Source organism: Ambystoma mexicanum, chromosome 5p (assembly GCF_040938575.1).
Source record: "Ambystoma mexicanum isolate Mex_15411 chromosome 5p, UKY_AmexF1_1, whole genome shotgun sequence".
Lineage (NCBI taxonomy): Eukaryota > Metazoa > Chordata > Amphibia > Caudata > Ambystomatidae > Ambystoma > Ambystoma mexicanum.
In genome coordinates this window covers 875497371-875524731 of record NC_090930.1, presented here as the reverse complement: position 1 = coordinate 875524731, position 27361 = coordinate 875497371, and the positions used below count along the sequence as shown (strand labels likewise).

The following is a 27361-nucleotide window of genomic DNA, read 5'->3' as shown; positions in this document are numbered from 1 at the left end:
ACGTTAAAAAGTGTGCTCGATGCCTGGCTCGCCTGGCTAATACAGGGATTGAAATAAAGATTGGATAACTTAATTACCTCCACTTCCTATTGTGTGTCTCAGGAGGATAGCTCAGGGGCAACGTGCTCGACTTGTAAGCAAGAGACACGGTGCACCACAGGTTTGATCCCCGGTCCATGCTTAAAAACCTCTGGGTATTAAGCACGTTATAAATGACCTATCATATCATAACCAGGATATAAAAGCAACTGTGTGGTATCCACTATTAACCATAGACCAGGAACTACCACTGGGGAACGAGGAAAGAGTATGCAACGTTCAGCAAATCATAAGATGAAAATCTATCATTTTGTCGATTAATCAAGATCCCTTCTGCTTTAAATGTCATATGGATGTGTCGTAATGTTTATTTATAGATTGTCCCAAATGCACACTGCACACAGTTACATTCACATAGGTGTGCCTGTTTGGCATCAGTTGGCCTGGCGAGCCAAAATTAGCCCCTGGTAACTGCAGGTGTCAACCAACCAGGCCCTCCTAGGCTACAAGCAGGAGCTAAAAAGCTCCCAGCTCCCCTCAATTTCGAATCCTGTAATACCTAGCTCATTTCCTCAGACCTGCACTGCCTACTGTGTATAGCTGCCCCTCATATGTTCACGCTATCTGCATGCACCATAGATGAAAGTGTTATTTCTGCTTTATATTCATTGTTATCTTTTGCGTTTAACTGGGTTGGGGCTAACAGCTAGTTAAATCACTCATTAAATGATGAACAAGAGGTATTATGATTGGATAGCATCAATGTATAACTGGGAACCGATATTGTGATCTACTGTGGCTGTTTTCATTCCACCAGCTATAGGCAAGGCACAGTTGTGGCTTCACTCATTGCTCTTTAAGCAGAAAGGGGATATTTTCCCATATCTGACTTGTAAAGTTCTCTTATGTGAGAATGGTGTGACTAGCTAATATTATAATTAGATGTTGTCACAATGGATTCTGTTTGTTTTTGTAAGTTTGTGGTTTTAGAGCTATTGCATATCTTTCTCACAGCCTGGAAAACATGACTTTGCATATCCCACAGCCATGACTTAAGAATGTCAGTTCGTGTTACAGACTGGAAACACGTAAATGTACATTTTTGGCTTAGCTGCAATTCCTCTAACTGCCAGAATAGGCTTTGCTGATCAAAGTGTCATGAGGGCACCCCTGAGATGCAGGTACCAAATTCTTGTCATTATTAATGTTAATGTTAAAGGTCATTTGTACCGCGCACTATCACCACCGGAGTGGTCCCCTGGCGCTCTGGCGGCTCTGAAAGAGGGAGGGAGAGGTGGGTTAGTGGGTGGAGGCTGGAAAAGTGCAAGATTGCAGTGATGTGCTGCTGGCAGCCTCAGCCCGGTGGTTCCATCGGCTGGGCCTGGGGTGTATGCGGCCGGTAGTCGTTGTGTGCTGATGTGCGAGTCTATGTGTGTTTTTTGTTTTGTTGTTGCAGTGTAGTGAAGTTCGAGCGGTTTGCTGTGCTGGAGGTTTGTGGTTGTGTTTGGTTTGGAGTTTGAGAGGTGTATGCAGAGAAGGAAATTGTTAGTAGTATTGGTTAGTTGGTATCTCTATCCTGGATTGAATCGTTTGGGCTCGTGTAATCTTACACGACGGGATGCTTGTGCACCCTGTGCCTCAGGAGGTGCGTGCCTGTTTTTGCATTCAAGGCCGTTTGAGGATTTAGCTGTCCCCTCCGCCCACTCCCTTAATAACTTTGCATGCTCCTCACCCCCACCCACATGACTAGCCCACCTGCTAGTGTCTATACTTCCGATTGTGTGGTGATTGGTGGTATCTCGTCCGTTCCACAACCCCGTGGTATCTAGTTGTGGCTGAACGGGCGGTGGGGGATGGTAAGGGTTGGCTGGAGTTGTTGCCTCCATCTCCCTAGGTCTTGCAGGTGGACCCCTGTGTCCAGCGTCAGCCCTACTGGTGCTCAGAGTACTTCTGTAGGTTCTAGGGGCTTGTCAATGTCTTTTTCTGTTGAGTCATTTGTCTTATTGGTCTTAATGGTAAAATAATGAGTATGTGATTTCTTGGGGACTTAGACATCACTGCAGTTTGAATCATACACATCCCTCTGAGGCCAAATCTTTTCCTGCTGTTCCCCCTGCTTGCGTAAAATATTGTTGCTCCCACCCAAATGACACCAATGCTTATATTTCCTATTCAAATCAGCCATAATCCTCCCCTTGGAAGTAGCTGAAGCCCCCTGCAGACCCTTTAGGACTTTCTAAGGGGCCCAGTCCACAGTTTGAAGACCATTGCTCTAAGGATATTTGTGTACGGTTTCTGTAGAATTGACGAGTAAAGGTCACTAGTGGAGAAGGGTGTTGGTGTAATCTGGTCATTGCACGTTTGGCACGGGGTTGGAGGTGTAAGTGGTATTAAACAATGGGAGCTGAACCGCTGGCGAGCCTGCTGAGGGAAGAAGATGAAAACACAAGAGAGGTCTACTCACATTTAATGTCAATTGTTTTTTAGGATGCATTCTTAAAAAAACATTATTTTTTTCTAGTTTTGCTTTCAATGAGCTTTTTTTTCCGAAAGTTGTTGGCCTCCTCTACTTTTTGGTTTTATACGATTTTAAAAAGCATGACAGAGTTTGGCATATCCCTTTACTTTTAAAGTTGAGTGTGTTCTGGATTGGCCACGTCATGTCTTCTTTACGAACGTTCACACTTCCAAAAATAAGACAACGTTGCCTTATTATCACTGGTGCTTCTCAGTTGGCCCCCAATCCTAGGGGATGAACATTTCAGCAAAATATATTTCCCTGGAATATTAGTGCTCCATTCTTTGGGTAAGTTAAGTTGACACACTTGTTGAGTCGGTATAATTATACACAGAAATGTTTATCACATTGCTGCTCTGGACAAAATAGCACTTAGTTTCAATCTACTACGTTGAGCGATCACATGCCATCAATGTACATTTAGCCTATGCATTTCGGTGAAAACCTTCCTCAGGGCTGTACATGAATTATTTGTAGCATAATTGGGCTATATAATTATCATCAACATTTCAACAATATATGTAATATACCAGCCGGTTAACACATACCATTATAATGTCCAACGGTTTGTCCAATGGTAGAGAAGGAAAAGAAAAACGGAACAAAAAAAATGTGCGATTTAGTTTCAAAGATTATGTACATTGATGGCATGTGATCGCTCAACGTAGTAGATTGAAACTAAGTGCTATTTTGTCCAGAGCAATAAACATTTCTGTGCATAATTATACCAACTCAACAAGTGTGTCAACTTAATTTACCCAAAGAATGGAGCACTAATATTCCAGGGAAATATATTTTGTTGAAATGTTCAGCCTCTAGGATTGGGGCCAACTGAGAAGCACCAGTGATAATAAGGCAAGGTTGTCTTATTTTTGGAAATGTGTAAATTAGAGGTCCTTGTGCTATAGGACCAGTTTGAACTGGCAGCTCCAGGTTAAAAGTTATTTTAAGAAATAATTTTTGAAGGTTCAAAATATTGACAGCAATTGGAAAAACAGTGTGGTGCCCACCGCTCCCATATTTTCTTCTTTACCAACGTTGGCAGCCACGGACTGACTGGTGAAAGCACTGCACCCTCTGGAAGGAGTACGGCTGCCTTGTGCAATGAGAGGAGACAAGCAACTTTCTTCTTCATACCACGACTGCTTCCCGTGTATACATTTCAGTGGATCTGGATTCTGCTCCCTGTGGTGGTAAACAATAGCATCATGAAGGATGAAATACCGCCACATTGCTGTGACAAAAACACCCTAATGTACTGGAGCACGCAACTCACACCCAGTGGTGTTTATAGAGGCCCAAAGGTGTGGGACAACCAAGTCCCCTGTGGGGGAACAGGGTTGGGTGGGGGGTGAGGTCACAACTTGCCAAATCCTGGTCAAAATGTGTAGTAATTGTAGCAGATGGAAAATAGGTGTCTGTCAGGTCTTGTAATTGTGACTAGCATTGTGAAGACTTGATATCTCCTGCCTCCACTTTGAGGATAACTCTGCCACTGCGCAGAAGACGCTGACCTCTTAGGCACGTAGGCCACCTAAATCTCCATGCCAATTGAAGGGGCTACATATGCCAGAACGTCACTGAAATAGTATGTTTGCAGCTCCTGGGCTTCAGACATGAACTATCAAAGGATGAAGCCAAGTGAAATGGCTTAATTACTCATTAGGGGTGTGCCCCTCGCCCCGCCTCATTTACACATACAGATTGGAGGTGAGATTCCACTACAAAAGAGGCGTGAAGTGAGCAAGTGCTTATCTAATTATCTAGCAATAGTTCCTGGCTGGCAACACATGTTCACTGGTGTTAGCTCCTGATGGCTTCCTCCACGAGAGGTGGCATCAGGCGATAACTGGAGCGCGCAGAGCTAAAGCATCTTGCACTGTGTTAGTTCAGCAAAATCACAGGGAACGAGATCACACCATATCAAGGTGCCTCTTGAGCCCCTTACTCCCAAGTGCCTCCCGTTTGCACATGCACCTTCCCTGAAACCAAACATAAAGCATTCTAAAGCTAAACGCGTTCATGTTCTGCGATTCTTCATGTGGCCAATGAAGGGAGGAGAAAGACACGGCAGACTTGAGTTTATTGCATGTCGTTTGCGCTTCGTTTGTTCTATGCTCTTTTTGTCAATTTCATTTGGTGAAACCTCCTTTCGAACAGTTTGATGCAGCCAACGTACTCGAGGTGTTCTCTAGATGGCTTTGATGTAGTGGTAGTCGGGATGTATACATTGGTATTTTAAAAAGGCCCGTTTTTGCAGCTGTTAACGTTCTTCAGCAATATAGTGCCTGAAAGTGGGATTTCTCACAGGAGTGCAATAACATTTTAGAAAATGTGATGTTTTGCTGGCCCCTCGTTTGCTGAGAAAAAGCTAGCGATTACATTTGTTAAACTTTTATTCACAGCACAGATCTTTAAAACCCAACCTTGTCACGTTGAAAGAGGGCACCTGGCCCTAATCGACCTTATAAAGATTTCCAACAACCTCAGATGGTCGACATCTTCTCTCTAGGTTTATTAGTAATGTTTTATGTGCAAATACACACGTGCACACATATTTGGACGTCTAAAAGTAATTATTGTTCATGTAGGCTCTATTGAAATGGCAATGGAGAATTTAGAGCACATTTTCACCATGTTAAAATGTGTTGTGAATTCACGATAGTTGCTTAAAAATGGGCCCTACATACCTGTTAAAATCAACATTTCAAAATGATCTATAATTTCCCGAGATACCGAAGTACTCCTCGACATGCACAATAACTACTTTAAAGTACACAATCGTGTCCAGATTAATGTTCTCACATCCATAACGCTAGTAGCCATATGAACATATTGCTGAATGAGGTGGTCGGAAGTCTTTTTTTCTATATGCCGTAGAGCAAACATTTTTGGTTTTGTCAATGCTTGTTTTAATGAGACAGTGCTATACTTCTAAGTCCTTGTTTCCCACCACCCGAGCCTCAAAATATATTTACTTGCAATGGCTTTTTCGATGCGTACCTTCGTGTCTCCACTTTCTTTGCTAGACAGTCCCCACCTGAACTCATCTTCACCTCTGCAAGGAGAGATACAGTCGAGTTGATTTTTTGGAAAGATGCTTCTTGTTCACATCTCTTTTTCAAATTAAAGATAATTTAGCAGGATGCTTTCACTAAGTAAGGACTGTACTAAGAGGATCACAGCATTTACATCTGTAATGTTCTGTATCTGAGATTTTATACCAAATCTGAGTGTTCTTAATTGTTAATGCCATTAATGTTGCCTATTTGAATTTTCTATGGTGAAACTTGCTTTTTAGTTTTGGGGAAAACTAGCAGCAAGTTGGCTTTTTAGAGGGACATTTTCACTTGATATCATAAATCTTTATCTAACACTGAAGGATAATGATGGGAAGGATTGGAATAAATCAGAACCACAGGCATTGCTCTGTGAAACCCTCCAAACGATCGATCCACTGACATTCATCACAAAGCGGGAAAGTCCATAAACCAACCAGTTTTGGTTCCACTCCAAAGGGGGAATTCCACCTCGATCTGCTGGCCCCAGACATGCTTCAAACTAATTGCTCGTCATCAGTGAGATGAAGTTTGCTTCTCTAGGTATAGTAGAGTCAGGATCCATATCTAGGAATAACCATCCCACTTGGGGTGAAAAACGCAACACTGAATTGTTCTAATAGGAAATTATTGGCATTGCAAGAAACAGACCAGATGGAATGGTCATAGCACTCCTTTTAGGTAGAAAACAACATAAGTCCTTTTCTAGAGTTGTCCATAGTTACTTAAAAAATAATTGATTTGTAGAGCCAAAAGGGCTCCGAACATAGATTTCTCAAAGCAAATATGTGAGTTCTGCTTCTGCCCTGTCACACTACTCCCACACGTTATAAAGTGGGATGATGGTAGAAGAAAACAAGAGGCATTTTGTACCAGGCCCTAAAGGTCATCTCACTGATTATTATCTGAGTGTTTTAGCTGTGGGTAGTAACTGGCACTGGAGCACCACATATGAAGCCAAAACAATTGACATTAGAATACAGATAGGAATGAAATGGCATGTGAGTAGGGATGCACATCCTATGGGCGATCCTTGTAATGTTGTCCTCCAGTTATCTGCCCATTACCATGCTAAACCATGTGGCCATTACCACTCATTGCCCAAAACACTCTTTCTTGGCAACTCTTTTAGCTCTAGCACACCGTAACATCGAGCTATGAGGGTTTGTGGCACTGCTACTGTTACTTCTAAGCAAATGCAAGTAATGTCTTATTTGCAGCTCTAAATGAGCTTGTAGTGTAATAAAACATTCTTAACCAAATGTATCTTCAGCCACTTGAATTTTAAGTGATATGTATGTTCTTTTATCTGTTCCTTGCATTGAATTTCTATTAAAACCAAGCTTTGCAAAGCCAACAATGTGGGCTCTTTATAGGTATTAGACAGTAATTTGCCAGGCCCTGTCGTCATATGCCCAGATAGTCAAACCAGTGCTTTACAAGGGTTAGTTCCTACTAGCCCTCAGTAACTGTACTTCTAATTTTTCTCAGTAGTGAGGAATCGGACTTGTCCAAGCTTAAGGAGAGTACACATACTCAATAACATGGCCAGGTTAGGCGGTCTACCAGCCCGGTTTTCTTTGCTACAAACATCAGCTGTCCAAAGCTTTCCCAGGATGACGTTCACACTTCTTTGTGCGATACTTTACAGTGCAGGGAAGCACAGATGCTCCCCGTGAGGGTTCCATTTTTGTCAGCAAGGCATTACAATAAAAGAGATTAAGGGTTGATGGCCCAGGCACAGGGTTGCCTGGGAATGGACTCGTTTCCCTTAAGATGTGCAAGTTGAGTGAAAATAAATGAGAAGTGGGCATAACGCTGCGTGCTGTTTGAAATAATGAGTCAAGTAGATGACCGTATGCTGCGATTCATTGTCTTTCAATATTAGTACAGTTTGAAACCCCAATAGAATGTGTTCAGGCACAGACGCTTTTGCAGGTTTGTACTGTGATCTTCCAGTCAAGATGGGCGAAATAAAGCTATAATCATATTATTTTTGCTCAATGTGTTTCTAAAACTTTTTATTATTATACATCATTATTATTATTATTATTTAAACATTTCTATAATGTCAGGTTAGTTTCTTATGAGGTATGACTACTTTCCAAGGCACTGCTCACAAAATGTTATTTAATATCTCAAAACTGAAACCTTAACAAATACTTATGTTAACGACAGCTGGGAAGATACGAGGTCAAGTTTTAAATCGTAGGTGGTGCCCATATCTTGACTTCACCACTTAGCGTGTGTGATCCTGGGTAAATTGTTTAATATCACTGTGCTTTCTCAGCCAAAATTGGAAGTCTCTTGAAGTGTTTTAGTTTCAAGGCCAAGAAATAAAGAAACGTGCACAGTGAGTGGCAGGGGAGGGGGATAAGTGAAAAGTGATACAAATAGAGAGTGCAACACACAGATTGAGACACACATAGAAAGTGAAACGAATAGAGAACTACACACATTGACGGGCAGACACAGATTAAGGAATAGGAATGCCTCTGCGAGATATGGCAGGTCCCCGGCATGAGAGCAATTTTTGGACTGCATTAGAGCTGAGTGCCATCTCATTTAAAGCCTAAATTAGTCAGTACCTGCACTTCCTTTTTCCATTTAAAGCACTGAGGCTAAGCATTTTGCCAGCTGTTGTCTTATTATGGCAAGGTAGTACCATTAGGGCTGTGCCTGGTAAATGCCTATCGCATGCCTACACAAAAGTGTTGACGTTGCCGGCGCTTGTTCTTTTAAAGTTAGACACTCTTATTGAAAGATTGTATATTTCTATCTTGGGAGCTGCATTGGAGCCAGGGTCTGAAAAGGCGCAAGACCCCTGTCGGCAGTGTTCCTTCCCCAGCTCTGGACCTTCTCCTGGGAAGGCCAAGAGAAAGGGAAACCACTAAAGGGACAGGCACAAGCCAGAGCCTAACCCTTCATGAATAATGAATTCCCCTGCAGTTCACCTTTTGACTCCTTGATACATCCAGATGCTGCGAAACTTTGCAGGTCAACATAATTGTATATGCAAAAATATGTGTGCATGCAGTGTTTTGAAAATGTGCCCGTCCAGCGAACAACAGCAATCTTCTTCTCCACTTCTGTACACAAGCCTTTGATGGTAGAAGTGCTTCCAAACAAGTGAAGGGGAAACATATTTGGAAATGAGAACAGAAAAAAGGCAGTCAAGTCAATGTCCTTGTAAATAGCACAGAGGGACCCTCTTATCGATGCACTAACACGCCTGCAGTCCCTTCCATGCTATTTTGATTCCTGTTGAAAATGGATTAAAATCAACAATGGTTTTATTTAACAAGGACATCTGCGTGCACTCAGACTTCCATGTTAGTTCGCACTCATTACCAAGAGGAATTGTAAATGCTGCCTAACATCTTCGAGTACCACAGAAATCATTTACATGGGTTCATATGGAACCCAGTTTATTCAAGTGAAAAAAAACACATGCAGATTCCATAAGAATACACAGTATCTGCAACGAATTTGCATGGGGTACAAAAACTCTAAACCTCCGTCACCCCTCTCTCTCTTTTAATATACATATATATTTCTCTCTGTGCCTTTTTCACTTACCCTCTTGCTCACTCTCTTTAAATCTGTGCTTTATCATTCACGATCGTTTTTGCCAGGAATCCCATTGAACTTCACAGAGCAATACTTCACCATTTTAAGTATGACATATATTATTTCAGTGAATCTGTGCACACAATATGACATATCAATTACAAATATTGACACAAACTGTTGGAGATATTTATGCAGCAACAATCAATACAGGGAATGTTCTCCCTTCCCAATCAAAGCGTCACACAAATATTACCTTGAAGTTGAATCTAGCTCTTTCTGTGATTCATATGGAACCACGCAGAACCCTTACCCTTTTGCATTAGGTAAGCCAAGAACCAGGCCGGTGTATAGAAAGAATATATATTTATTAATGAATAGGAAAGTTAATGTTTGTACAAAATCACAAATCACGCAACCTCACTCTGTGGCCCAAATGCTTTTCTGTCCTAACACTTCAGTTTTCACACAAATTGAAAGCAGTATGTGGTTTAGGTTAACACAGATCACAGACTCATTAACCCTACAACATGTACATTCAAAATACTTTGCATGGGGTTCACTTTTAATGACATGTAGCACCTTGAAACATGACCAGATCATACCTACAAAAGCAGTTTCACACATGCAGCGCTCTGTATTTTTAATTTCCCTGCGCACATGGTATCCTAGCAGTGTTGGAGCACAATAGTCTTTTAAGAACAGAACACTTTTCATATATAGAACCCTTCTTCTGTCACCAGAGTGCAATGAAGAATCTCTCTTCTACCAGGAGTCACTTTCCCACTCACAGTAGAAAGTATGCCTTTCAATCAGGGACTTCACTTTATTTAATTTTGGCAAGACACTTTTGTGCCCCAGCACAAAAAACAGATATTCAGTTTACATCAGAACCCCTCTGCTTCAAGGCAGGGTCTGATGAATGGTGAACAGTTAAGAATTTTGTTTTGGCAAGTAACTCATTCCCTTTAGGGAATTTAGAGGTTGGCGATGAGAAATAGGCATATCCAATTATTTTTAACAGACTATATTTTTATCCACACTGGAAGTAATGTTGTTGATTTTGAAATTCAACTAAACCACCCTGTGTTAGTTGGCTATAAGATAATTAATTAAATCATTACTTGGTAAGAACATGCTAGAGATTTACTTTATATGCTCAGCCAATCAATAATGGGAAAACATTTAAATCAGCCACTTTCCACAAGACTTACATAGAATCTCTGGGTTTTGCACTCTGGAAAAATCCTCAATGCTTCTGGATGCCCAGGGGAAACATACAGACTTAGTTAGAGGCCTCTCTGGGTTCAGTCAAGAATGGCCTCCAGCATTAATCCCTTTATCTTCCTATCCTTTTATATATCCCAACCAGATTTTATCCTTTCCCTGTATTCCTTCAGCAGTTTTGTCTCCATTGTGCATCCTCTTATGAACCCTTAATCACACCCCACATTATTAAAATTAGAATGTGCCAGTTTATTGGCTCTTGATTTGGATTGGACCTCTTTTGTTAATCCCATTGCAATGATTGGTTACTGAAGTTACAAGGCATCATAACTGTGAATGTATGATTCCACCCATCTGGGATAGCATTTTCACACATTTCAGTTTTGCATTTAAAACATACTACAATATTGTGAATATCTCTAATTCCTAACTAAACCTAACAATATACTTATTTTTGAGTTAGTCTTATCATGCTACAAGTTACAAGTTAAAAGGCATCATCCCTGTGAATTTATGATTCCACCCATCTGAGATAGCATTTTCACACATTTCAGTTTTTTCACTTAAAAAACTACAATGTGGTGAATGTCTTTAATTTATAACTAAACCTAACAATATACATATTTTTGAGTTAGTCTTATCATACTGAATTTAATGAAATGAGCCCTGTGAAAGCACAAGGTTGCAAGTTTGAATGTCAGTTTTTTGTGAATTACTAGAAAATGATAAAAGTTAGTGTCACAAAATTCTACATAAAGTTAAATAATTCCCGAGCTACTATCACCCAAAGTCTCTGCTTTGTGACATTTTAGGGGAGCTAAAACAAATTCTAGGTTGTAGCTTGGATTCCCAAGATCGAATGATTAGGGGAATGGTCTAATTAGATGGATCTGTTCATAAGCATTTTAATGATATTCGGTAAAATATTGTACGACGTATCGTTCCTGAGATAATGGAAAAGTATGATCCTCCATGTACCCTATTGCAATCTACTGGTATGCATCATTTTATTCACAGAATAATACAACAAAATTCACATGTGATTTGGCCATTTGCTTCCTTTGTTGACACAGTTGTTGCCGTACACGTCATTTACAGCCTTTCTCCCAGAGCTAATGGATCATCTGTTGCTTATCTGTAAGAGCAGAGAAGATTGCTCTACCCCATGCTCATGGGAAATAGCTAGTTGACAAATCTGCTATCATTATCTCTGAGCAGAGACCACACATTTGGATTTTATTTTCAAGGATTATTCAAAGATCTTGGGGTTAAGGATCTGCACTGAGGAAATGACGACCTGGATAAAATCCTAGTAGCCAAATGCCTGAGAAAGCGTGTTAACCTAAAGAAAAACAAGGGGTTACATCCACCTGAAGAAAAAAGGTACACTGTCCACCCGCAAGTGTCCTTTACTTGAGCCCTGAAAAGCACCCACAATCAGGGGAAAATAACTGCAACATCCTGGGCAAATACTCATGACTTACTTGGCCTCTCACCATTTCCCCTCCTCACCCCCATATCCAACAATACTTTGCTTTATAAAGTTAACTTGAAAAGTACACATACTTTAGTGTCACTCAAAAATATGAATCCTTATAGAACTATGTTGGGCAATATTTGTACATTGGTGGCATTAACCCCTCCTCATCTTGACTGGGAGACTACAAATACCAGAATGCAATTCAGCAAAAGGCCAAAAAATTGTCTCACAGGACGTTAAGGTGAGCAATATATTGCAACAAAACCTTTGAAATTCAAGGAACATATTTTAGTTGCAGGGACGTTAAGGTGAGAACTTAACACAACAAAACCCCTGAAATTTAGCTAAGGCCACCTTAACTTTGAACCCACTGTTGCACAGCATGTGATCATAATGATGATATCACAGATATCATCACTGATGACATTGCGAATGACCTCACTGGTGACATCAATGGCATCATCTATGATATCACTGATGGCATCACAGTGACATCTCTAATAGCATCATAAATGGTATCAAAGATTATTTAACTAATGGCGTCACGGTGAAACATTAGGGGAACGGAAAGAGGGGTAATCAGACTCACCTTCTGTTTTTTTATTGTGAATTAATTCCCTTTGAGTTCTGAACCCCGAGAAAAAAAGCTTGGCAATTTACCCGATTTAGGTAACACTAATGGCGTCAGACATAAGATCACTCTATTTATTTGCCCATATTAAGACCGCCATTACATTTCTACAAATGTGATGTTAGCATTTTAGAATAGTTCATAACATTGCGTACATTGTTTAAAACAGTAAACAGCTACACATGCATCATATCACTACTTGTGAAGCTTTCCTTTGTAGTAAGCTGGTAAAAGATAATATATGAATTATGATATAATCTTTATATGCATTTACAAAAAGATTAGTAGAAATAAATAGAAAGCTTCACATGTTGAACCCTAAGTATTTACATTTAAAAAAAAAATGTAAATACTCAATTGTTTTATTGTAAGAAAAGTTTGTACACGTATCATTGTCTAAATGACATGCAAAGTGCTTTAAAACATGGAGCAATGAAGTATGAGGATACATTTTAAGAATGTTCATACGTGGGTATTGACAAAAAGGGATTATTACTCCAAATGTATATATATATATATTTATGTATAGAAAAGAAATTAGTTTTAAGTTAAGTTAAGTTTTAAAATGCAACATTCTCTTGAAAACATGTACGTAGATGTATATCTATTTCTGTGTGTCTTTTTGTAAGTGATTAACATTTAAAATGGAACTAAAACACATAATGAACAAGGTAAAAGTAATCTTTAAATAGTATTCAATTTTTTGATACATTGACTTGTGTGTATGTCATAGATGGGACATTAAGGTGAGAACGCTCTATATTTCAAAACACTTGCAACCCATCGCACAAAGAAGGTCATCAATCGCAAACTGATTTTGACCTGTTTTGAGAGTGGTATTGTTATGCATAAAAGATTGCAGCCTTTGAGAACTCACAATGTTTTTAGGCAATGTGCAGTGAGAATAAATTGTTTGCCATGCACCACACACTTTGGTAAAGCAGCGTGCTACAAGCCCCTTGTTTTATGGCCGGTCCCTTGGTGACTGTTGTGATACATCGCACAACCCCAACTAACTGCATTTAAGCAGCACGGAAAAGGGAAAAAATTGACCGGCTGCAAGAATAACATATGCCGAGGTACTTTTGCCTTTTTTGTACTTTTGATAGCGAAAATCAAACCTGGCACCCATGAAAATACGCATAGTAAGTGAACAAATACGTTAAAGAGAAATATACAAATGTAGTTAATTTAATCTTGCTCTTAGAAGATCTTGCTCTTAGAAGATAGTGCGCAAGACAAAATAGCATTGGATTTTTTTCCAAAAAGTAATGCTCACCTTTTGAACCCAGCAATCTGTCGTGAAATATTTCCTGGTAAACAAAATCCTAATACGAAACAAGTGCTTGTGGTCTTGTGTGTATGCGTCTGCACTGGGAACATGAAAACCTGAGTAAATTCCTAGTAGTCAAATACTTGAACAAGTTTGTCAACCTCAAAAAAAAACAGGTTGCGTCTACCCACTGAAAAAAAGATACGCTGTCCACCCACGTGTCCTTTAATTGTGCCCTGAAAGTCAGCCACAATCAGGGGCAATTATCTGCACCAGTGTCCTGGAGTACAAACTCTCTTGCCACATTGTGGGCAAATACTCATGACTTACTTGCTCTCTCATAATTTCCCCTCCTCAAACACATGTCTGGCTTTCAACAATACTCTGCTTTATAAAGATAACTTGAAAAGTATGCATACCATATTGTCACTCAAATATATAAATCATTATCGAACTATCTTAGGCAAAAAGTGCACAATTGTGGGATTATTCCCCCCATCTTGACTGGGAAACTGCAAATACCAGAATGCAATTCAGCAAAAGGCAAAAGATGGTCTCTAAATGCAATACTTTGAAGGACTGACAGCACGTTTAAAAATAAATGTGGATGCCATGTGTTTTCTTAGGGTGTTTATGAGATATTTAAGACTAAGAAAACACACAACATCCAGAACTGCAGACTGTCTCCCATCCATGCAGTAAGTGGGACAGACCATGCTTAGCTTCAAAGTGAGGAAGGTGCCTGCCCCATTTCTATAAGTGGTCCTTTAACTTGTGACTGTTTATTCAGCAACATGGCCTGAGGGTGCAAGCCGCTACCTTGCTTTGAAGCTAAGCCAGTCTCTGGATGGGAGCCCTGGATGCCTATTGTGTCACTGGCCATGGCCTGTGATTGTTCACCCCCGATGTCACTGTACCTGTCAAAATATTTTTTTTCTATAGCCGTGGGTACAGAAATACAGAAAACCTTGGCTATCTGTAGTTATGTTATGTATGATTTACAGATAGCCATGGCTATCTGTAGTTTTGTATAGCCGTGAATATAGGAAAAACGGCCAGAAGAAAATGCTTTCTTGCTCCCCAGGTCTTCACCAAATGTCCCCATCATCTGTGCCAGCTCCCCTCACTCCCCAGATGGCCTAATCACCTCTCCTCTCCCTTTCCCCCCACAACACACACTGTTTCTGTAACAGTTTGCTTTGAGATGTCAGCTATTCGTTGATATAGCCGAGGTTACAAAAAAGCTTTGTGTTTCAAACTCAGTCCCTGGACCCCTTCAAAAACTCAAATTTCACTTGATGCAGTCTAGCCACCCCCCTCCCACAACCTCTATGGCTTTTTTTCCTGCATTTCATTTTCTGATAACCCCAGCTATAACCTGGGCTATCTCTCGCAATGAGCAAAAACAAAGATGGCGGCTGTTTCATTTCTAATAATACCTCATTTTGGCAATTTACCTGAGATGTAGCTATTGATTTCTGAGAAGGGGGCCCCCCTTCACTGACAAATATTTTAAAAATACTGTGCCAAATAATCCCAAACCCCAAAAAATCCTCTTTAAAATGCTTTGTGCCAAAGTTATTTCAGACCTGGCTCTAATCCTGGCCCTAATCCATCCAGCAGTTTGGATTTTGTAGACTGGCAATAATTGACCTTGTTTGTCTATGGGATAATGAATGGGAAGGAGGCCGCAAATTTGGAATGATTTTTTTGTCTTCTCAACTTTTTTATTTTTTTAACAAATCTTTATGAAACTTCGCCCTATAATTTATTTAAAGAATATGTCAGTCCATACTAGTACCACATACATCTTACTCACGTATTGATTATTTTTACAGTGCAGAATACATCACAAAATAACATTTGTAAGAGGCATATCAATGTTTCACTTTCCTCAGCATTTACAGGGTGTATAAACCTATCAGTCATTTGTAAGTATAATAATTCAGCTTGATTTTTTCGAGTGCATCTCGGAACATGCACGTTTTCTGTTAAGCACCCATCTGCTGCCGAATCAAGATACCGATACTTTAATAATATCTCCACTAAGGAACATGAGAATCATAAATTGTAGCATATCAAGAAATGGACTACTTGCTTTAGCCAGGCTTATAGTCCACTATCCTAAGTTCCATTATCTGTTTCCCTAACACACCATTTAAACTGTATGCAGGCAAAGTGTGCATTGAGCACCCGTCAATAAATTGGTTCCATGGGTATCTCGCTTTCGTGCCCATTGCGATCTCCAAAGCTTTGCTAAACAGAAGTATGATTCATTTGGGCTTTTGTGCGAGAAGCACACATTCTTACCTGCCCATTTTGTTCATTTTCGTGCTTCTTTTTTAATTAGTCCAATTAAATGTCAGTCATTTCACAGTCTCTGCATTGTCTAGTAATATTGCCAAACATGGACACACTTGTGACATTTTTTCGCAGTTTTGTTTTCTTCTATCGAGCATAACATTGTTCACAGCAGTTGTATTCACATGATTTTCTGTTGTCCGACAGTTATATAAACCCTCATTTCTTAATTGTGCAGTTCTTACACAGTCTAATTTCATATATGTAGGGTTTGTGGCCAGCTGATGTTAAGTGCCTTAAGGAGGCCAATTCAGTCCAGCCTGAATTTCCCTCCTCAATGCTATCATCCCACTCTTAAAATGTATATTGTGTATAGTCCTGAATATTTAATGCATATAGTTTGTGGCCGTTCTTAAACTCGCAATGAACACTTAAGCAATAATCCCATGTTCTGTGGGCTACACCGGCTGGTAACGGCCCAGGGCCCAAGTTACAGGCCTGCGCCTGTAGTAACTAGTATATAGTATTGTATATTGTATCTCTTCATAGAACCCAAACCTGGCCATTTGCATAAAGGTATTGCGCGACCATATGAATGCCCACAATTTCAAATTTGAAACATGTCTGATAGTGATTAAGGAAGAAACCCTTTTTGGCGAGTGATGGAAGGTGGGCTCTGCACTTTTCATTAGTCACAATACTCACCCTAACAAAAATATTTCTGCAAATTGTAAGGCGTATATACCAATTTGGATAGCTGCTCAACAGTGTTCAAGGCTTTGGCTGTTTCTGCATTCAATCTCCCATGCAAATTCTTCTGAAACACAGGCTGTGCAAGCTCGGCTTGAGGACAAACTTTGACAGCGCTCCGCTCTGTCTTTTTCCTACCCTGTTTCCTTTCATTAAAGGGGTGCTCATCTATTAGAAAACCCCTCCTGGTGCTGATGGCACAGTTCCTTTCAGTTTCCCAAATCCTGGGAGAAGATAATAATCCACCAAAGGTATTCATGCCCATGGTGGTGAGCCATCCTCCCAGTCCATGGCTCACTCCTCCTAACTGACGTAGAGACGGATAGGGGTGTGTGACCGATGCCAGCCCAGTCTTGCCCGCTTGGGTAGGTGGAGATCCTTTCCCTGCTCTCTGCGTTTTCTCCCTCACTCAGCCGCTCTCACTTTCTATTATGTGTTTGTGGCAGATTGTGTTTAGAGCCCTAACTGTGGAGCCCGTGCTACAGATTTCCAATTCTTGTCCCCATCTTGATGTCACTGTGATAATGAGCAAATGGGTACGCATTGCAACAGTTTACCAGAAAAAAATACCTTGGGTATCATAATGCTACATGAAAACTATACAGACATTTACAATGTTGCTGCTATCATGTTTGCATAAACACAACAGTTGCTCACATTGATCACATATATCTGTTGCGGGCAATTATTTTTAAATTGCTGCATTGTCTATACTACAAAATGTGTTGGACGATGCAAACCTTTGGGTTTCAAGATTCTGAACCGTTAAGGCACTACACAGTCTCCCAGGGTATATAGAATATATTGCACGGCAGAGTGGGTCTATAATCCTGTTTCCTTAAAATCAGCTACAATGTGGCATTGAAGGTGTATCTTGCTTCGTTCACTGACGCTGTGAGTGAGGCTTCTGGGCCGCCCATGTAATATTTTGTTGTTATGACTATTTCTTTACTGAATTTTGAAGTTCCTCACAGCTCTCTCCTCTCCTTCAGGAATCTGGGCCAGGAGAGCTGAAGTAATGAGAAAATATCATGGAAGCCCACACTCATAGCGCTTCTCCAACTGAGAAGAAAAAAGTTGCAAATTCCATAGTCAAAGGCTCCTCTCGAACAGATGTCAGTGAGAAGGCGGTTGCCTCCAGCACAACCTCCAATGGTGAGTAACACCAGGGTTTTACCTGCTGCCCAACGAGTAATCATGTTTTGTTCGCTGCTGTTCCGCCTGCTTTGAGCATGTGCACCTGGGTCATTGTTTGTTGTGGGTAAGGAGAGTCCGAAAGCCGCATGTAAAGAAGCACTCCTGAATTCCTGGTAATCCATTTTGTTTTCAAACGCATACCTTTTTGTTTCTTCAAGCATCCGATTTATAGAATTGGACTTTGTTGGTGTGAAATGTCCCCTGGGAGCATTTGTTTTGGAATGCTGGCCGTCTTCTCAGGTAGCAATGGGCGCTTCCTGAGCATATGTAATTTGCACATTGTAGACAGGCTGCATCCGGCATGCACATAGCGTTAAAGTCCTGTGTCTCATTTGTTTGAAAAGAGTGGACACCTGTTCTGAACCGGCCGTGCCCAATAAACCTTTTCTGACGGTATATCGAGGAACCAGAATGTCCAAACTGCATCTTTTTGGGGGTAGTACTATCTTCTTCAATTTATATTCATGATAGTTTTATTTTTTTCAAATGCAAAGTAGAGCAAAGTAACCATTTTGGTATAACAGCATGCAAATAATGGGCTGACTCAGTTCACAACACGCAATTTGTAAATAGAGGAAATGAAAAAAGAGTTTCTGTATTGCTTGTCTGGGATAAAATAAAGAACATTAGATAGACAACACCCAATATGGCGCCATATTACAGAAACTTTGTCCTTGTGCAAATATATTGTCATTTGATGATATTTTTTTTTCTCTAGGAAACACTGCCTTAGTTCTAATGACATTCCGTATTAGCAATAGAACAAACTTTACCCTGGTGTCAAATCATTGAAAGAATGTGTTTTTATTCAGCTGCTATTGCAGTAAATATTGCCCTTGGAGCAGTACAGAGTTTCTGTAAAGGGCCCACTTGCACAATTTCTAAAAATGGAGGAAATGAGCTTTGCAGCAGTCTTGGTACTTAGTTAATAGGTAATGGAGGGAAAAAAGTGTTGTTCCAATCTTTATTATTTAAAAGATTTTCTCTAAGGCAAACATAATTCATATTTTTGTGCTGTTGTTTCTGCGTAGCTTATTTACCAGATTTGACTTCATGTGTCCCAGCAAACACAGTCAAAAAATCAGTCCGCTTCATTTTTGCAGTAAAGTTTTTTTTTGTTTGGGATAACACGTATTGGGGAAAAACCTGTTTGAACCATCCTCTAACATACACATGGAAAAATCGGTGCAAAATATATTTAGTACAATTTTTTTTTTAATGGCACAAGGGCAAAGTTACGATAGCCGCAGGTTGGCAAACCCAAGAGAGTAGTAGTAATCTTTACTCACATAACACATACACACATCAGATCACGGTTAAAAATGAAACCAGCAACCCTTTTTTCTTCAGAGGATATTAATGCACTTTTTGCTCCCTGTTAAATATGCATTCTCCCAGTGATCCTGCATCTAGAATAACCAAATTCTGCCACTGCCACACTGTTAAGTATCTTTTCGGTTTGTTTCTCTATGGCCGCTGCAATGCATCTGAGGAGGCAGGAGGGTGGGTGGGAACGCAAAACCATTACTTTCAAGGTGAAACCAGTAACTCACTTTCATGTGGGAGGCAAAGTTGGCCGAGATGTCTTTTTGTGACAGATGAAGAAGACCTCACATTTAGAAGTAGTATCTAAACTGCAGTACCAAATAAACTGTTTACAAATTCACCTTTTTTGAGCATGTCAAAATGTGAAAACAGTTTTTTTCTACTCTACAGTTTGTGTGTTTATGAACATGAATGCATTGGTTCACGCGCGTCATGGCAGACACATTGCTGCATTTTTTGAAATGTTTGCCTGTGAGTGTTGTCACAATATTCTGTTTAGCTTATCTTCAGATTGATGGATTATTTTGAGAAGTTTGTGCATAAAAAGTATGTTTGTTTTCATACATTTTAGTGCTTGGTTAAAGATCTGCAGGGAATGTTCCCAACGATCTAGCATCATCTGCTTTGCATTGTTTTTCATTATTTCCTCTCCACGGTGGTTACGGCTACTGAGACCTTCATACGTATTTGGTCAATGGGCAAAAGCTCTTTGTGGCAAAATCCACTGATATGATGCGGGCGCCACATGTTGGAATGCAGTCTCACTCCATATGCCCGAAGGGGAGCTTACGTTCTATAAACACATTGCTCCATACACCTGCGTCAACTCTCACTCATTTAGTTCCTTGGTCCTCCTGATCACTGCGTGGCCTATTAGATTAATATGGTGTTCTTGATATGACATCTGCAAACATTCATTTTTTTGCCTTGTCACAGAATCATCACTTCCACATAGCAGACAAGTGCCCCAATCTCATGTAGGTCCATACCCATGATGTGAAACCCGAACTCCTAGATCCAGAATGTGAATGCAAAGCGTTCTTGACTGTAAAGTCAGGGCTGACAAAGCCTGTCCATGGACGTCTGTCCATGGGATCTTGGCAGAAATGTTTAACTGAGCTGTCAAGTGATCTAGTTTTGAGAGTCAAGAATCCACCATGAACTAGACAGGTTTGTTACCACTGTCCTTGCTTGAAATAGAAAAACAAATACTCCGAGGACCCCCCGCTCCCTTGTGGGGCAGGGGTGGGTGGTTATTTGGTGGGGGAGGGTGTGGGGGCAGAGCTCCAACCTAAGTCGAGCAGCATCCTATCTCATTAGGGGATACAATCCTGTCGATTTGCATAAAATCAAAGAGCACTTTGGGAACAAAAATATGACCACATGTTACATTTGAAATACGTCTGCGATAGTGATTCAGCATGAAACTGTTCTAATAAAAAAAAATGCGAATTGGGCTGTGTTCTCTTCATTTGTATCCATGCTCACCCTAACAGAATAAATTCTGTAAATCCCTAGACATATCTGCCCTTATGGACAGCTTGGTTACAGGATGTGATTGGGCTTTTTCTGGCTCAGCTCGTCAGGGAGAGCTGCCACTGTGGAGCAGATTTAGAGGACTGCTGGGATAGTTAGGGCGTGGGCCTTGGGACAGAACAGCGCTCTCACAAGACAGAGTTTGTCAGAGCTCAGTTCTGTCTCTTCCTGCCACATTTCCTACCCTGGTCATGGGTGTCCTTGTTTTAAACCTGTAAAATGTAGGGAATATATTGTTGCTCACATATCCGTGGCATCAAGGCAACATGATTTTGAGGAATGGTGAATGCACTGACCAATGTACTCAAGAAACATTCATGGGGGGCATATCAGGCATTATCGTTTTTCCCCCAAATATTATCTTGCCTGGGGAGCAGCTAATAACTCTGTGCTTCTGGCCTGGAATCCATATGACTAGAGCCATGCACACGGTGTGTTTCCCTAAAGGATTGATAATATGTTGAATGCAGTTCAGATCCATCTTTTTCCCATTAGTGCAGTATCTACAACAGCATCTGTGCCACTCCACAATGTTCTGCTGTTCTTCACTCTCTATTATCACCAAAAAGAAACACAAGATCTGATTCGTGATACATTGCCTTCACTGGGCTCACCTATCAGTTTGTTTACGTTGCATTGCAGCAGATACAGAAAGCAGTGTGCTTTCCCAATAAATACAGACACATGATCTGATCAGCAATTCGTGAGGACAATTACTTTTTTTTATTTACTTGTTGAGAACACATTAGCATGTTCCTAATTGAACATATTTAATTTATAACTGGCATCACATTTTTAAAGACAAGCACAGAAAATGAATATGTTTCTAAACAAATAGCAAAACATTCAAAATATCAAAGACACAATTAGGAGCATTACATACATTATCCTTCTGTTCAGGAATATTTGTAGGAATGAAAAGGATACAGAACCTTAAAACTAAATTGAGCTTAGGTATATGTAAATTAAAACACACCAACAGAGGTATGTGAACTCAGGAAATGAACACATCTACAGGAGTTCATACCATTGAGGGTGGCCCTTGTTTGCCTATTTTCAGTTGGAAAGAATCGTGTTTCTGCTGGACGTGGGATCTACCTGCTTTTTTGGAAACCTTCCTTAGGATTTCTGTTTCACAACTCAATGCTTACAACTTTATAAATCTATCCCCTTCACTAGAAAGAAACGACTAGACTAAGTTTGTGATCACAAGCCAAGACAATGTTCATTTAGATGCTCAATTTTTGAATAATCACGTTCTTACGCACGAAGTAACAATTTTCTGATGCTATGAGCATTAACCTGAGTAGGAAATACAGATTTTTCTGTTATGGAATGTCTATGATCATCAAACATCTAGTTTTGCGTTGGATTGTGTCACCCCACAGAGCTGACAAGCTTTTAAAAACGTTTAGGAGAATTTTGGAAAGCAATTGGCCCGCATTTGTGTATATAAAACTGATTAAAACTGTTCTGTGGCACTGAATTTTGAGACATGGTCTAAATTAACCACTTTCGTACATATATAAATATTTTAAAAATCTAGTTTTGCTCTTATAACATATCTATGTATTTCCTAACTAGGGTGGGGGCGCTGTGTCTCCTTGAGAGTTCAAGGGCCCACTGGCAATATATTTCTCTGTGTGCTGTCTCAGCCTGGCCCCACAATGTGGATGGGTGCATAGTCAGCGGATTAAAAAGAAAGCAGATATAAGAATGTGTGCATTTTCTCCTGAGTACTGGATCAGTAGAAATCAGCCATTTTGAAAATCTTCATCCTCCAGCTGGATGTTTGACTCAAGTTTATATGCAATTTTAGGAATATGAATTTGTGTATTTGGTGCTTTATAATGTCCCCCTAGTATGGTGGTGAGTAGGTCCTGGTGGGGAGGGAATACTGAAGTGAGTTGCTCCCTGGTAACAGTAAAAGTAAACAAGGGCTCCTATCAATAGTGATGCATGGCAGGTGCAGGTACACCCTGCTTCCTTGGACATACGGATCTGAAGCTCCCTTCTCACTACAAAGAGTACTCTGGCCATTGAAACAACACCAAGTGTAACACCTGCAAAGTGATAGTCTCCTCTCTGATGGTGCTACAACACCCTTGTCAGTTCTGTGCTCTATATTAGAATTGCAGCAAACATAGGAACGAGGTATGATATAAGATGATATGATATGGCATCTATAACGCACCTTTACACAAGTGTTTCAAGGCGTGACAAGGCAAGGGAGGGGGAACAAAGGGAAGACAGAGACAATGATCTTACTAGGCCAGGTGACACTGAGATCGCGCAAGTGCAGGGGAGGAGGGAGGCAAAATGTGCGATGGGAAAGGGGAGGGGGCAGTGCAGTACATGGGATCAAACAGTAAATAAAAGTGCGGCCAGCTGGTGGAAAGTGCAAGGGTAAGTGCAGACATCAAGAGTCCAAGTGCTGGTAGGGGGACTGTGAACATTGCTATTTCTGGGCAAATCCACCATAAGGGCAATGAGGCTAATGTGGCAGTATATACTGCAGCAGCTGACCTGCCTCCCTGGCACCAACAATTAAAGCAAATTGGTGCAATCAGTGCCTCCATGTCACACATTGAGTCAGACATTCTTGTTTATGGCCAAATATGGTAGTGCGTCAGAACCAGGTTGTTCCTGGCTCCTTTCGTTTAAATTTAAATTAACTTTTTTTACTTAGGAGTACAATCTGTCAACAGTGTGTGCTGAATCACGTTTGAAAACAAAATGATTCTAAAAATGGGCTTATATTTATATGTACAAAACTTATGTGGCTGACCTTTGTGGAGGTGAGCTGGTGTTTGGTGCAAGATTAATACACAATTGCACAAAAATATACTTGGATAAAATACATGTGAAGAGGTTTGTTATTTAATATGTATGGGTCCTTGTTTGTGTGTGATTATTACTTGGCCATCGAAAAAGTAGGGAGATTGTACTTATTTCATGCTATTTTGGAGAAACTCAAAAACTCTAAGTGCGTCCATACATATTTATGTTGTTGTTGCTACTCTTGTTCAGAGAAATTCATAGAACAGGTTATTTGGCCATGTTCGTTCTCAGTAGAAGGGCTTCTCGGTGTTTGTTTATAATTTAAAAGACTTGGGGTTTCGCCCTCAGTTACTAAGGTTAATCCCGATGTAGACCTCTTGCTCGCTGTGCTTAGAGGGGCACAACTTCCGCACACCTCACTGATGAGGCCACAGAAGGCCAAAACACTTGCCTGGGGTTGCAGTTGGTGATCTTGTTCAGAAGAGAATTGCCTAGCGTTTTGGTGCTGGTCTGCCCTGGTGGGTGGGACCAGACTGATATGCACATGATTAGTTCTCCTTTCTGCGATTCTCCATCCTGAGGTGGGCTCCCAAAGCCAACAATGAAGGGTGAGGAACTCACCTGCCAGGTATGCTGTGAAAAGAGCATCAGCCCAGACGCAAGACTTGGTAGACATGGCCTGGGACAAACAATTCTCACAGTTCTTTAGCACAAACTATAGGATGCAGCTGTGTCAAGATCTCACATCTCTAGGCTTAGAGCGCAAATTAGACACCGAAACCTATCCACTAGTTTCCTATTGTTCGATTTTGAGCAATAGAACAATAGAAAAATGCAATATGAATATAGCAATATGAAAATGCAAAAGTGACATATGCTGAAGAGCTGGCCATTCTATCCCATCCGAAGTGGATAGACTTTTACACGCCGTATGGCAGGCATCAACCATACTTGGAATCGCTTATTAACCCCCAGATAAGACAACCCTTCATTCTTGCTAGGGCAGATGCTTTACCATTAGAAAGCTATAGGAAAAGATGGAATGTAGTAACAAATGCCATATGCAAAATCTGTGCGGCAGAGGAGGAACATCTTTACAATTTTTTCCTCGTCTGCCCAGAGGGGACAGTTACAAAGTCAACTGCTGGGTTTATATACAGGGCATGTAAACAGAGATCCAGCAAGGTATACGAGTGCAATTTCTAGAATACAGGGGCTGCGAGCGATGAAGGCATTATCTTACATTATTACTTCTATCTCTCCCCTGAGCAGCAATTTCCCTTTAAACTAGTCTTCTTGTTTTGAAGATCTGATTAAACCTAAAATGTTTTAAATACTTATAATGAAATTTGTACTTTTAGTTTCTGTTTTTAAAGTTGATGATATTTTATAATTGTCAAACGTTTTGTAATTTTTAAATTACTGTTCTGTTTTTTTATTCCATTACGCCTAATCAGGCGAAAGTGCAATACAATCTAATCTTTATGAAAGATAGCGTGGGCTAAAACACTGTTGAAGGCCATCGTGAGGGGGAAACCTCTCATAGAACAGGTTATTTGGCCATGTTTGTCCTCAGTAGAGGGGATTCATTTTTGTATACTTCTTAATGTTGTCTGTAGATTCTGCATTAACCCCTTAAGTGCCAAGGACGAGTATGCTTGTCCTTTTTGCATAGATTTGCATAATAGCCTGGCAGTTTAATTATGTTGTAAGAGGATTCAATTCAACACTACAGCTAAGTCAACGCCTAGTCTAGAATACTGAATGAAAACCCTTATTGATATATCTTTAGGTCCAGTTCATGCGTTCTGGATGACTACCCCTATATAACACCCCTCTCTTGGAATCCCCCTGACCCCACTGAGCCAAGAAGTAGTTCTGTTTTGCAAGTTAAAAGGGTTTATTTGATAATTTAAACAATAGATATATATATGACACTTTATAATAAATTAATAATTGAATAGCACACTTAATCTGATATGATAAAGATCAACAACGGAGAATCTGGCACTAGCACACTTCTTATAATCACTAATGAGTTGACAGGAAATGGATAAGGTAGCACACTGGTAAATAGGAACCAAAGTATAATGTGGTAGAGGATGCTTTATGTAAGCTCAGGTGGATGCAATATTCAATGAATGCAGTACCGAAAATACTCAATATGATTTCAACAAAACAATGTAATCACTTTTCTCTGGCTATTCACTCCCCCCCTCGATGCAAGGCAAGGAAATGGAAGGAAAACACACAGTTCTCAGAAATGCAATCAAATGTGATTCAGTTCAATCCCAGCAAGCTTACAGAAAACAGATAGGAGTTTTGAAAACACAGGCCCAAATGCTTTGATATGTGCTAGCAATGGATGAGAAATATGCTGGAAATGCTTTTTAATTCCCTTTCAGAGGTTCAGGGTGAGTGGTATCTAGTTAATATTAGTCCAGGCTCACACTAGCAATGAGGCAGGGATAGTTAGCAGGTTAAACGAATTTCTGGCAAATGGAAGGCAAGCAGCAGCAGTTTTTACATGTGAAGAAATTTGCAAATCGCGGCAAAATTCGCGGATGCGTGTTCCGCGATTGCGGTAAAACTATAAGGGGTAGGAATGCGGTTCTAGGTGCGATTCAAAGCTAGGATTCTAAGCTTTCAAATAAAAGTTATTGCAAGTCTCTAGCACAAACGGTTGCGGAGATATGAGCAATTTTGTGAAGGTCGTTTTTCAGATTTGAAATTTTTAAGTTCAAAAAGACAAGTGCAGCTTGCGACTAGAAAATGACAAGTGACAGCTTTGCAAATGACAGGTGACAGTTAGGAGGCAGTTCTACTTAGATTAAATAGATTGAATTATATGATTTTAACTAGGAGATTGGTTCTGCACAGTTTTGCTGGGTACTCACACTATATTCTTGAATTAAATGGGCCTCATCACGGATCTGGTCAGGGTTTTAGACTGGGCTCTGGTCACTCTCTCTGCTGGTCTGGGTCTCTCTGGTCCTGGATAGATTGAAGTCTCTAGTTTGGCTTTCTGGAGGTTGATGGAGGTAAGTATGGATTTTTCCGGCAGAGCGTCCCGCTGCAGATGGATTTGGAAAGTCTCTATCTGTCCTGTCTGTCTGCTTTTATGTGTTTAGAATGTGGGTGTGTTCTAGCATCACTGACCCTACCTCTCTCTCAGCTTCTAATTGGTCAAACTTCCATTTATCATTTGATTGGGGAATGAACTGTGAGTCAGAGTGATGTCATTTTACAGCCTGCAGAAAGTCCACTCCTCCTGTCAACTTACACACAAATCTAGATTTGAAACAAATACATATTTGCAGAGGTACATATTGTTTTAAAATCATATGCACCCATCATGCATTACAGGAGGTATACCCTGTTCAAACTCTGCTCTTCCTGGGAGCTTGCATTCAGAAATGGCACATATTTCACTTTTTAACTGATTTTGCAATTTCTGACATTGACCCAACTTTACATACATGTGTGCAGGGAGTACGGACATTAACTGATGAAGTTTCAGATTTTTAACATGCATACATTTAGAGTTATATCCACTTTTCCGCTAAAACCCCCCTGAACATGCCACCGGGTCGAAAAACCTCTTAAAATGTGGGCAGAAAAATCACAAGAATTATGGTATCATTTATAAAATTTTCACATGTCCGCTCTATGA

The 27361-nt window shown here is 40.4% G+C and overlaps 1 protein-coding gene across 1 annotated transcript in view; it reads left to right on the top strand.

Moving 5' to 3' along the window:
- GLI3 (GLI family zinc finger 3) overlaps positions 1-27361 on the top strand; it is a 558606-nt gene that overhangs the window by 40085 nt on the left and 491160 nt on the right. Inside the window, exon 2 of the mRNA XM_069613300.1 lies at positions 17841-18003. Within this exon, the coding sequence (XP_069469401.1) occupies positions 17880-18003 (124 nt within the window). The 5' untranslated portion in view covers positions 17841-17879. The remainder of the gene's footprint in view (positions 1-17840; positions 18004-27361) is intronic.